This window comes from Dama dama, chromosome 23 (assembly GCF_033118175.1).
Source record: "Dama dama isolate Ldn47 chromosome 23, ASM3311817v1, whole genome shotgun sequence".
Taxonomy (NCBI): domain Eukaryota; kingdom Metazoa; phylum Chordata; class Mammalia; order Artiodactyla; family Cervidae; genus Dama; species Dama dama.
The window spans coordinates 48,345,288-48,357,808 of NC_083703.1; the positions used below are offsets into that span (position 1 = coordinate 48,345,288).

Below are 12,521 nucleotides of genomic sequence, written 5' to 3' on the forward strand. Positions count from 1 at the left end.
AAGTTGGACACAACTTTGCTATTAAACAACAAATCCCAGTGTAGGCATCTATAGGAGCCTGTGAGTGCACAGCATGCTTTCAAGGAGATGATAGAATGGAACAATAACTCATTTGTCTTTTGCATGATCCTGCAATTCTAGCAGTTGTGTACAGCTGCCTGAATGCAACATGTTGAAATACTAACATTCTTTTTGTTAATTTCACTCCACTTTTTTCTTTTTTTTTTTTAACGTAGACATTCAGGTTTTTAAACATTTAAAACATTTTCCCTATGCCATTTCCTATCCACCAAGCACAGCAGGCTTTCCTGATAGCTCATTTGGTAAAAAAAAAAAACTTGCTTGCATTGCAGAAGACCTCAGTTCGATTCCTGGGTCGGGAAGATCCGCTGGAGAAGGGATAGGCTACCCACTCCAGTATTCTTGGGCTTCCCTTATAGCTCAGCTGGTAAAGAATCCCCCTGCAATGTGGGAAACCGGGTTTGATCCCTGGGTTGGGAAGATCCCCTAGAGAAGGGAAAGGCTACCCACCTCAGTATTCTGGCCTGGAGAATTCCACGGACTGTATAGTCCATGGGGTAGCAAAAAGTCGGACACGACTGAGCGACTTTCACTTTCACTATCAAGTACATTGATCAATAAACCTTTAGAAATTGAACAAACTACTTCTTCCAGGAACGCATCATCGACAGGGTCAATGCCCTCAGTCAAGATGCCCGTAATTGCCTTTCGCCTTTCTTCCCTGCCCTAAGTAAAGATGGTTCTGGTGACTTCCTTTCAAACCTCGCTTTTCCCATAACAAACGTGGCGCAACCGCTTCCGGTTCCAGACTGCGGCTACTGCCGGGCGGTGAGTACGACTGGGACCTTTTCTGGGTCAGTTTTCTCTGCGGACTCTTGAAGGCTTTCGATTGTGGGGAGGGAGGGAGAGAGGGGGCTCTCCGCGAGGCATCGCGGAGATTCTTTAGGCAATTAGGAAACTGTTCTTTCCTAATTGGGAGGTTATGGCGGCTTTCCCTGGCAAGCTCCCAAACTCCTCCTACCCCCACCTTGCACGGCCTTTGCAGCCAAGCCTTTGCGGAAGCCCCAGAATTTGCGTGCAGTGTGTCTAGATGAGCTTCGGTTCTTTTTTTAAAATAACTTTTCCAAACTATAATTCACATGTTATAAAGTGTAAAATTCAGTGGTTTTTCATATACCCCCAGGATTGTGCATGCATCACCACAGTCTAATTTTAGAATATTTTCATCACCTCTAAGAAAAACCCCTGTACCAGTTAGCAGTCACTCTCTATTCAGAAGGGCCTCCCAGTCCTAGGCAATTACTAGTCTACTTTTTGTCTCTATAGGTTTGTTTGCATATTTGATATAAATGCCATCTTACAATGTGTGGTCTTTCTTGAGTAGCTTCTTTCACCAAGTATAATGTTTTAAAAGTTTGTTCTTGTGCTATCATGTATTGGAACTTAATTCCTTTACTGTAGAAAAATATTCCTTATATTCATATGTGTGTGTTCTTGCTAAGTTGCTTCAGTGCCACCCTGTGTCCCATAACCTACTCGGCTTCTCTATCAATGGGATTCTCTAGGCAAGTATGCTGGAGTGGTTTGCCATGCCCTTCTCCAGGGGATCTTCCCCACCCAGGGATTGAGTCAGCATCTCTTACATCTCCTGCATTGGTAGGCGGGTTCTTTACCACTAGTTATTGTCCTTCAGTCGGTCAGTCGTGTCTGACTCTTTCCGACCCTGTGAACCACAGGACACCAGGCTTCCCGGTCCTTCACCATCTCCCAGAGTTTGCTCAAACTCATATCCATTGAGTCAGTGATACCTTCCAACCATCTCCTCCTCTGTCATCCCCTTCTCCTCCTGCCATCAATCTTTCCCAGCATCAGGGCCTTTTCTAATGAGTTGGCTGTTTGCATCAGGTGGCCAAAGTGCTGGAGCTTCAGCTTCAGCATCAGTCCTTCCAATGAATTTTCAGGGTTGATTTCCTTTAGGATTGACTGATTTGATCTCTTTGCGGTCCAAGGAACTCTCAAGAGTCTTCTCCAACACCACAGTTCAAAAGCATCAATGCTTCAGTGCTCAGCCTTCTTTATGGTCCAACTCTCACATCCATACATGAATACTGGAAAAACCATAGCTTTGACTAGATGGACCTTTGTCCGCAAAGTAATGTCTCTACTTTTTAATATATTTAATGTATTTAATATATTTAATGTATATTTAATGTATTTTAATATAGTTAATATATTTAATGTCATAGCTTTTCTTCCAAGGAGCAAGTGTCTAGGTTTGTCATAGCTTTTCTTCCAAGGAAGAATGAAATTTTAATTTCATGGCTGCAGTCACCATCCACAGTGATTTTGGAGCCCAAGAAAATAAAGTCTTTCACTGTTTCCGTTGTTTCCCCATCTATTTCCCATAAAGTGATGGGACCAGATGCCATGACCTTCTGTTTTTGAATGTTGAGTTTTAAGCCAGCTTTTTCACTCTCCTCTTTCACCTTCATCAAGAGGCTCTTTAGCTCCTCTTTGTTTTCTGCCATAAGGCATTTTACCACTAGTGCCCCCCACATTTTATTCATCCATTTACCAGTTGATGGATATTTGGATTGTTTCCACTTTTTAGCTCTTATAAATAAAGCTGCTATGAACATCTGTGGGGGCTTCTGAGGTGGCTCGTTGGTAAAGAAATTGCCTGCCAATGCAGACAACTTAAGAGACCCAGGTTTGCTCGCTGGGTAGGGAAGATCCCTTGGAGGAGGAAATAACAATGCATTCCACTATTCTTGCTTGAAAAGTCCAATGGGTAGTGGAGCCTGGCGGGCTACAGTCCATGGGATCTCAAAAGAGTCAAATATGACTAAGCAACTGAGCATGCATGCACACATGATCATCTGTGTACAGTTTGTGCAGACACATGTTTTTATTTCTCTTGAACATATATATTGATACCTGGGAATGGAATTGCCTGATCCAAGTGTAACTCTAACAATTGAGGAACTGCTAAGCTGTTTTCCAAAGTACTTGAGCTATTTTACCTTTTTTTGTATGTGGATATCCAGTTGTCTCAGTGTTGAAAAGACTGTTTTTGTCCTGTGGAATTGTCTTGGATGCTGGAGAAAATCAGTTGACCATAAATATAAAATTTTACGTCAAAACTGTCAATTTTATTACATTGACCTCTATGACTGTCCTTATTTCAATACTACAGCCTTGATTACTAAACCTTATAGTTGATAGTTTGTTTGTAGTTGGTTTTGAAATAGGAAAGTATGGATACTGTAACTTCGTGTTCTTTGTTTTTAAGATTGTTTGGCTTTATGGGCCCCTTGCATTTCCATATGAATTTTTAAAATAGTTTTGACAGCATCTGCAAATGCCAACAGATTTTGTAAGAATTGTATTGATCCATACATCAAGTTTGGCAATATTGTCATTTTAAAATAGTAAGATAAATAAAATAAACAAAAATAAATTGTACAAAAAAGATAAAAATAAAATAACAATATAATATAAAATAGTAAGGGTTCTAGTCTGTGAACATAGGATGTCTTTCCATACACTTAGATCTTTAGTTTCTTTCAACATTTTTAAAATAGTTCTGCCAATACAGCGATACAGCTTTGGTCCCTGGTCCAAGAAGATCCCACATGCCTCGGGGCAGATGAATTCTTAAGCACTGGACCACCAGGGAAGTCCTAATTTCATTTTTAGGTTGTTTACTGTTAGTGTGTATACATACAAATGATTTTTCTGTATTGATCTTATATCCTGCAACCTTGATTAACTTGTTTCAATTATTCTACTAGTTTTTTTAAGTGGAGTCATTGGGACTTTTCTATACATAAGGTCATGTCTATACAATGTTGTATAGAAATGATGGAAGCAGTTACTGATCGCTGGCCAGGAAACTAGATTCCACATGCTGCATCTAAAACCTGGGGCATCCAAATAAATAACTATTTTTAAAAAGCAGGGGCCTGAGAGGAAGTTATGAGATAAACATCTCAGGATTTATTTGGCCAGAGAGCCCATTATATGTGGGTACTCAGCTACTTAGAGTGAGTCTGTCTGCCCTCACCTGTTTGATGACTTTCATGTCCAGTAGGTAGATAGTTGAGGAAAAGACAGGATGGGCAGGGTGGGGAAGATCAGGGTATTAATAAGATTGTGGACCAGAGAATATACTGGTAAAGAATGAAAGAAGCAAGATGGCTGCAGAATGGGAAATAGAGGGGCAAATGGGCTGGTGATAGTCTGGGAAGAGAGGAGCTTATCATTTGTTTTTTAATTATTACTATTTTTACTTCTTGGAGCTAGCCATTATTGAGTGCAGACACTATACTAAGCATTTTATGTGCTTAAATTTTGTATAATTCTTATGACAACTATTTTTATAGATGAGGAAACTGAGTTTAAGTGACTTGCCCAGGATGACAGCTAAAAAGTGAGATCTGTCTCTCCAACTCCAGAGCCCCTGCACATCTTAGGACATTTCTGTAGATCTTCCTAGCTGTGTTCCCTGCTTCATATTTACTCTCCTCTGATTCGTGCTTCACTCAGCTGACAGAGTGAACCTTTGAAAATGCAAACTGATTATATCTTAAGCATCCTCTCAGAAGCTTTCATTATTATCAATTTTTAAATGGAAATATGTATAAAAATAAGGTGAATTGATAGAGTAATAGAGGGTTGGATAGTGGTTATCTGAAAAAGAGAATCATAGTAATTGTGCAATCTAGGCAAAGACCATGTGTGACAAGCCCGCAGCTAAGATCAGGAATAAGAAAGTGATGGCTACACTTGCCACTTCTATTCAACGTAGTATTGGAAGCTACAGTGAGATTAATTAGGCAAAAAAAAAAAGAAGTGAAAGGCATCTCAATTGGAAAAGAAGTAAAACTGTTACTATTTGCAAATGACATGATATGTATGGAAAACCCTAAAACTTCCATCAACAAACTATTAGAACTAATAAAAAAATTCATCAGAGTTGTGAGATACAAAATCAACACATAAAAATCTGTTACATAGTGAACTGTTGGAAAGAGAAATTAAGACTACAATCCCATTTACAGTTGCATCAAAAAGAATGAAATACCTTGGAATAAATTTTCTTCTTAAAATTTTTTTGTTTTTACCTAGGAATAAATTTTATCAAGTAAATGAAACACCTGTATAGTGAAAACTACAAGATATTAATGAAAGAAATTAAAGAAACACAAATAAATGAAAAGATATTCTGTGCTCATGGATTGGAAGAATTAATATTAAAATGTCCATGCTACCCCAAACAATATGCATATTCAATGCAATATCTATCAAAATCCCAATGACGTTTTTCACAGTAATAAAACAACAACAACAAAACACTAAAATTTATGGAACTATGAAAGATGCTGAATAGCCATAGCAATCTTGAGAATGAAGCTGCAGGTATCATGCTCCCTGATTTATATTACAAAGCTATAATAATTAAAACAGTATGGTATTGGCATAAAAACAGACACATAAGTCAGTAGAACAGAATAGAGAGTTCAGAAATAAACCTATACATATATGATGAGTTAGTTTATGATAAAAGAGACAAGCATATTCAATGGGGAAAGGATAGTCTTTTCAATACATAGTGCTGGGAAAATTGGCAGCCAGATGCAAAAGAATGAAACTGGACCACCATACACAAAAATTAACTCAGAATGGATTAAAGACTTGAATTTAAGACCTAAAACAGTAAAAATCCTATAAGAAAATAGAGGTGACATAGGTCTTGGCAGTGATTTTTTTAATCCAAAACCAAAACCAACTGAGCTAACAGGGAAGCCCCATGTGAATACATTATATATATACATATAAAGCTTTTTTGGATTCTATGTATAAGAGAGATCATAAAGTATTTGTCTTTCTCTGAATCATTTCATTTATAATGCCCTCTAGGTCCATTCACATTGCTGCAAATGGCAAGATTTATTCTTTTATATGGCAGAATATTACATTGCATATGTGTGTCTTCCCTGATAGCTCAGTTGGTTAAGAATCTGCCTGCAATGCAGGAGACCCTTGGCTGATTCCAAGGCACCTTTGTAGGCAAGCAGGATACTTGGTTGTCATTCACTGACCTGCCTGTTCCCTTCCAGAAGCCTCTAGAGCAGTGTTTGGTAAAATGAGAGCAGGAAGAGGAGCCACAGATGCCTGCAGCAGATATGTTTGCTGAAACTTCAGACTTGGTAGCCTAATTCAGCACCTGTGCAAAGACAGGATGTTCTTACTTCTTTGGGAACCTTGATCACTCCTTTCAGAAACAATCAGCTGATGTCTTGGCTCACTGTCTGCCTGAAGGAATGTCCACAAGGGCATGTGACTAGGTGCCCTCAGACAAGAATGATCTCGCCATGTCTCTGTTGATTTGTTTTTATACCTCCCTATTTTTGCCTGATCAGGTGGTAGCTTGGGCTGCAGTCAGGAGGCTCTGCAGGCACAGAAGGCTGGCAGGTCTTGGAGCTGGGTTCATCCTAGGTTGGTACTTTCTACACAGGTTTCCTTGGGTGAGTTACTCTGCTTCTCCTGTGTTTGGGGACTGACTATCTGACGGTAAATGAGTGTGATATGTAATAAGATTACCTGCCTCATAGGACTGTTGTGGAGGAAGCTCTTAGCACAATGCCTGGCATCCAATAAGCACTCAATAAATGTTAACTTCTCATATTAGTATACTGTTCATGCTATTCTGAAATTGCTTCTGTCATTCAGACATACATCTTTGAAGTTCTGACTGTCATTTTAACAGCTGGATAGTATTCCGTAATTTGGAATACTGCCTCCTCCCAAGCTTGTGTTTCTCCTTTCTGCTCTAACTCAGTTGATAATATAGCCCCATCACTGAAGCTGTCACTCTTTGTTGACTCCTGGTTCCTCTTTAGCTCCTTTATCCATTTAGTTATTAAGTTTGACTCTCATCTCTGTTCCTAAATATGTTCTTAACCTGCCCCCTGCTCTTGGCTGCTAGTGTCCTGCCCTCATTCACACGCTTTCCTCTCTGGGACCACAGCAGGTGATTGAATTCCTGCTGCTTCTGAAATTGCCTGCCACTGGGCTTACTTAGGCCCTGCAAATCCTTTGCTGTTCAGCTGCCAAATCTGCAGATCTGACCATGTGTCTCCTCTTCCTGGTGCTTGATGACCCATGGCAGTCACAAGGCATAATGTTGACCTTAGTAAGGTTTACTGATGACCGCTAATGAGGCAGAGAGTAGCAGAGGGTCCATGATCTCCCCAGGCCCATAATTACTTTACAGAGAGGTGGGCAGGGCTGGCAAAGAGCCTTCCACCTTGTCAAGGCTAGCCTTGTTCGGTAGACATCAACCAGGTGGGGTAAGGGACACCTAGTTTTTAACAAGAAATGTCCAAATGCTGAAACCAGTAAGCCACCTTTGAGGCCTTCAGAGCTCAGCTAGAGGATGTGTGTATCCAAGTTGTTGACAAGCCCAGGCCTTGCTGTCCTTCCTAGAGCTGGTAAGGAAGAGCAGAGGTCCCACAGCCATCTGTCTGCAACCACAGGTTTGTCTCTCCCCAGTTAACCAATATGTGACTGTCCTTGACTCTCACTTCACACTCCCAACACCCCTTGCTACTTGGAGTGGCCCAAGCTGGTTCCCCTGGGAGCCAGCCCCATGCCTGAGGACAGTCTCCTTCAGAAGGCCTACTGCCCCTCTCTGGGTGTCTCGCCACCTTATCATGATGTTAACATTGTCTGTCTCTGTGTTTGGATCATCCAAACGTAAGCAACTCAAAGGAAGTATCTATCATACTCACCCTCGAAGCCTGGCATGTTAGCAGTTGTCTGAAGGTTACAGAAGAAGATGCAAGTCACCTGTAATCTCGCTACCCAGGAATTAAACCACTGAATTAATTACCACTGGAATTAAGATGGAGTGTACTGGAGAATTCCATGGACTGAGGAGGCTGGCAGTCTACAGTCCATGGGGTCACAAAGAGTTGGACATGACTGAGCTACTAACACTTTCACTTTCACTTTTCATACCCTTCCGGACTTGTTTTTTCTAGCTATGTAGGTGTGTACATGCATGCTAAGTCGCTTTAGTCATGTCTTCTTCTTTGCAGTGCTATGGACTGTAGCCCTCCAGGCTCTGTTCATGGGATTCTCCAGGCAAGAATACTGGTGTGGGTTGCCATGCCCTCCTCCAGGGGATCTTCCCAACCCAGGGGTTGAACTCTAGTCTCTTATGTCTCCTGCTTTAGAAGGTGGGTTCTTTACTACTAGTGCCACCTGGGAAGCCCTTTCTAGCTATAGGTCTGTATATTTCATACACATGCGTCTCACACACGATATTTTATAAAATCTGGATGAAACCCTACCTGTAGTTTTTAAATCTTTTTCCATTTAATATATCATGGACAGTTTCCCATATTGTTAAATATTTATTCAGTCCTTGGATTGTACTGCTGCATGGTATTTCATCCTTGTCAGGCATGCAGTTCATTTTCCAGCTGAAATTATTCATGGTTTCTTTCTGTGCTGAGAATTATTTATTTCTCATAATGGAGAGACATAGTGAACAAATACTGGGCCTAAAATGAAGACAAGGAAAACCATTAATAACAAGAAAGTAAATTATTCTGATTCTACTGTTGTTTGGCCTTTAAGGTGCTTTAAGCCATGGCTGTAATGGAGGCTTCTCTCATGCAATGCCGTCTATATTGAATTGTCTCATTTTTTTCATGCAGGACTATGGCAACCCAGGAGACCACTCCAGGTAGCCAGACAGAGGAGAGCAATGCTTTGGACCTGCCATCAGCTTATGACATAAGGGATTATGTGTTGCAGAGACCCAGGCAGGAGACCAACAGTGAGGCTTTTAGTTCTGAGGAAGCTTGTTCTATTCCTTGCTCTTCTGATGTGGATCCAGGTAAGAAGCAAAGTTTAAAACAAACTAATATTAAACAAACAAAAAACTCCTGACATACACATATGTGATAGTTTGTTTCTCTGCCTTCCAGTGGTGGATCTCTGAGGAATCATTCCTTGTCTTAGAGAGAAAAACATCTAAGTGAAACTGTTGGGAGAGACTTCAAAGGACAGCCTCCCTGGTGAAACCAGGGCAAGGAGTGGTTTCCTGGAGGCCCCTTTGTCTGAGTCTCTTTCTGATCTCCATCCAAATACATTTAGAGGCAGGGAACACTTGGTTCAATAGGGAGAGAGTGAAATTGGTTTTTTTTTTGTTTTGTTCTTTTAAAATTTCAGAAAGAGGGAAGTGGGAGGGGGGTTCAAGATGGGGAACACATGTGCACCCATGGCTGATTCATGTCAATGTATGGCAAAAACAACGACAATATTGTAAAGTAAATGGCCTCCAATTAAAAAAAACTTCAGAAAATAGTCATGTGAGCCTGTTGTGTGTCATGGAGACTTTAGTGTTCCTCTTATGAAGTATACTCTGAATTTAGGTAACAACCCTTCTGTAAGTTTCCCTGACTGAATTGCTTAAAAGTCTATTATTTAAGTTTAATGACAGTTCTTTGACCTAGCTAGTGACTATTTCTGGTTATAAGCCTGTCTCCTCCTTGTTTATTGCCTAATCCAGGCCCGGATATTCGCAGATTCAGAGTTCTACCACTTACTGGTTATGTGACTTGGGTCATATTTCTTAACCCCTCTGACTCTAGAATTGTCTACAGAATGGGAATCAGAATGCTTGCCTCATGGAGTAGGTTTAACTCAGGGAACAGTATAAGGGACCCATCATAGATAGTCAGTTGCTGTTATTCTGGTGCTGTTATTACTGTTGTTCTTAATATTAAGAAACCCAAATAGTATTTTTTTCTAATGTGGAAAATTGTATTTATTTCCAAATATGTATCTTTAAAGAGCACTCAGGCACTAAGAAAATGTTGGCCGTAAAGATGATGAGTTCATCATCTGGTAACATCATCAGTGTTGCCAGTAAGTACGTTGTGTACCTTTCATTGTCTTTAAGAATTCTGTGGGGGAAAAAAAACTTTTAAACTCCCTTATGGTTCTGTTCTGATTTTTTAAAATTTATTTATTTTTTATTGAAGGATAATTGCTTTACAGAATTTTGCAGTTTTCTGTCAAACCTCAACCTGAATCAGCCATAGGTATACATATATCCCTTCCCTTTTGAACCTCCCTCCCATCACCCTCCCCATCCCACCCCTCTAGGTTGATACAGAGCCCCTGTTGGAGTTTCCTGAGCCACACAGCAAATTCCTGTTGGCTATCTATTTTACATATGGTCATGTAAATTTCCATGTTACTCTTTCCATTCATCTCACCCTCTCCTCCCCTCTCCCCATGTCCGTAAGTCTATTCTCTATGTCTGTTTCTCCACTGTTGCCTTGTAAATAAATTGTTCAGTACCATTTTTCTAGATTCCATATATATGTGTTAGAATACAGTATTTATCTTTATCTGACTCACTTCACTCTGTATAATAGGTTCTAGGTTTATCCACCTCATTAGAATTGACTCAAATGCATTCCTTTTTATGGCTGAGTAATATTCCATTGTGCATATATACCACAACTTCTTTATCCATTCATTTGTTGATGGACATCTAGGTTGCTTCTGTGTTCTCACTATTGTAAATAGTGCTGCAATGAACAATGGGATACATGTGTCTCTTTCAATTTTGGTTTCCTCAGGGTATATGCCTAGGAGTGGGATTGCTGGGTCCTATGGTGGTTTCATTCCTAGTTTCTTAAGGAATCTCCATACGTCTTCCATAGTGGCTATATAAATTTATATTCGTATCAACAGTGTAAGAACGTTCCCTTTTCTCCACACCCTCTCCTCCACACCCTCTCCAGCATTTGTTGTTTGTAGACTTTTTGATGAGGGCCATTCTGACCGCTGTGAGGTGATATCTCATTGTAGTTTTGATTTGCATTTCTCTAATAATGAGCAATGTTGAGCATCTTTTCATGTGTTTGTTAGCCATCTGTATGTCTTCTTTGGAGAAATGTCCGTTTAGGTCTTTTCCCCACTTTTTGATTGGGTTGTTTGTTTTTCTGGTATTGAGTTGTATGAGCTGCTTGTATATTTTGGAAATTAATCCTTTGTCAGTTGTTTCATTTGCTATTATTCTCTCCCATTCTAAGGCTTGTCTTTTCACCTTGCTTATAGTTTCTTTGGCTGTGCAAAAGTTTTTAAGTTTAATCAGGTCCCACTTGTTTACTTTTGTTTTTATTTCTGTTACTGTAGGATGTGGGTCATAGAGGATCTTGCTTTCATTTATGTCATTGAGTTTTCTGCCTATGTATTCCTCTAAGAGTTTTATAGTTTCTGGTCTTACATTTCGGTCTTTTTTGAGTTTATCTTTGTGTTTGGTGTTAGGAAGTGTTTTAAAAAATTGCATTCTTTTACATGTAACTGTCCAGTTTTCCAAACACCGTTTATTGAAGATCTGTTCTGATTTTTAGCACATAGTAATCGGGATCAGTCAGCCTCCTTTAGTTCTAAGCTAGAACTAACTTATTTCTTATCCTTTTTCTTTTGGGCTCAGAATTGTGGTTCATTTAACCTTTCCTCTTTCCCTCCCATCCTGCTGCCTCTGCATGACTTCTCATCCCAAAGAGAACAACTGTTAACTACTGTGAATTGAGGTGACCATTGAAAAGTTTATATTGGATTTAAAATCTAGACATTTCATGGAAAAAAGATTATTTTGGAAGCCATCATAAAGGTCTGAAAATGGAAAGGAGTACTCCGATCTGAGAGAACTGTTTTGCATAGCATGGGTGGTGGTGGTGCTGCGTTAGACTGCCTGGCTTGAATTCTGGTTCTGCTTTTTTCTGTGGTTTGGGTACATCGTTTGGCCTCTCTGTGTAGGTTCCCTCATTTGTAAAATGGGGATAGTAATGCCTACCTTGTCATGGGGCAGCCATAATGAGAGTCAAAGTGTATGAGGCATAATGCCTGGCACATGGTGGGCTTTGGAAACCCAGCTCTTCATGCGTTTATCTCCTGGGCCTCTTAACACACTGTCATGGTGACGAGACTCCTTTTTTTGTTGTTGTTAATAATTTGAAGTATAGTTGACATTCAATATTATATGTTACAAGTACACAACATAGTGATTCAAAATTTTTAAAGGTTATACTCCATTTACAGTTGTTATAAGATATTGGTGATATTCCCCATTACATGGTATATCCTTATAGTGTATTTATTTTGTGCATAATAACTTGTACCACTTAATTCTCTTTGCATCTTACCCGTCCTTCTCTTTTTCTCCCCACTAATAACCACTAGTTTGTTCTCTATATCTATGTGTCTGTTTCTTTTTTGTTATACTTACTAGTTTGTTTTATTTTTTAAATATTATGTATATAAGTGGTCTGACATTTAACTTAGCGTGATACTCCCCAAGTCCATTCATGTTGTTGCAAATGGCAAAATTTTGTCCTTGTTTATGGCTGAGTAGTATTCCATTGTATATACATACTGTATCTTCTTTTTTCATTCATCTGTTGATG

At 39.7% G+C, this 12,521-nt stretch overlaps 1 protein-coding gene across 9 annotated transcripts in view; it reads left to right on the top strand.

Moving 5' to 3' along the window:
* Positions 1-786: 786 nt before the first annotated feature.
* The window catches only part of SHLD1 (shieldin complex subunit 1), a 101,764-nt gene continuing 90,029 nt past the window's right edge, over positions 787-12,521 (top strand). For 3 of the 9 annotated variants that reach the window (XR_009690074.1, XM_061126646.1, XM_061126647.1), the window contains exons 1-3: positions 823-849; positions 6,447-6,551; positions 8,751-8,932. Coding sequence is in view for 8 of the 9 variants with exons in the window: in XM_061126646.1 (XP_060982629.1) it covers positions 8,755-8,932 (178 nt within the window). In the remaining variant the exon portion in view is untranslated. Of the gene's footprint in view, positions 876-6,446; positions 6,552-8,246; positions 8,268-8,750; positions 8,933-9,023; positions 10,387-12,521 lie in introns of those variants that run through there. The other 6 variants (XM_061126648.1, XM_061126641.1, XM_061126643.1 and 3 more) reach the window with 6 other exon arrangements.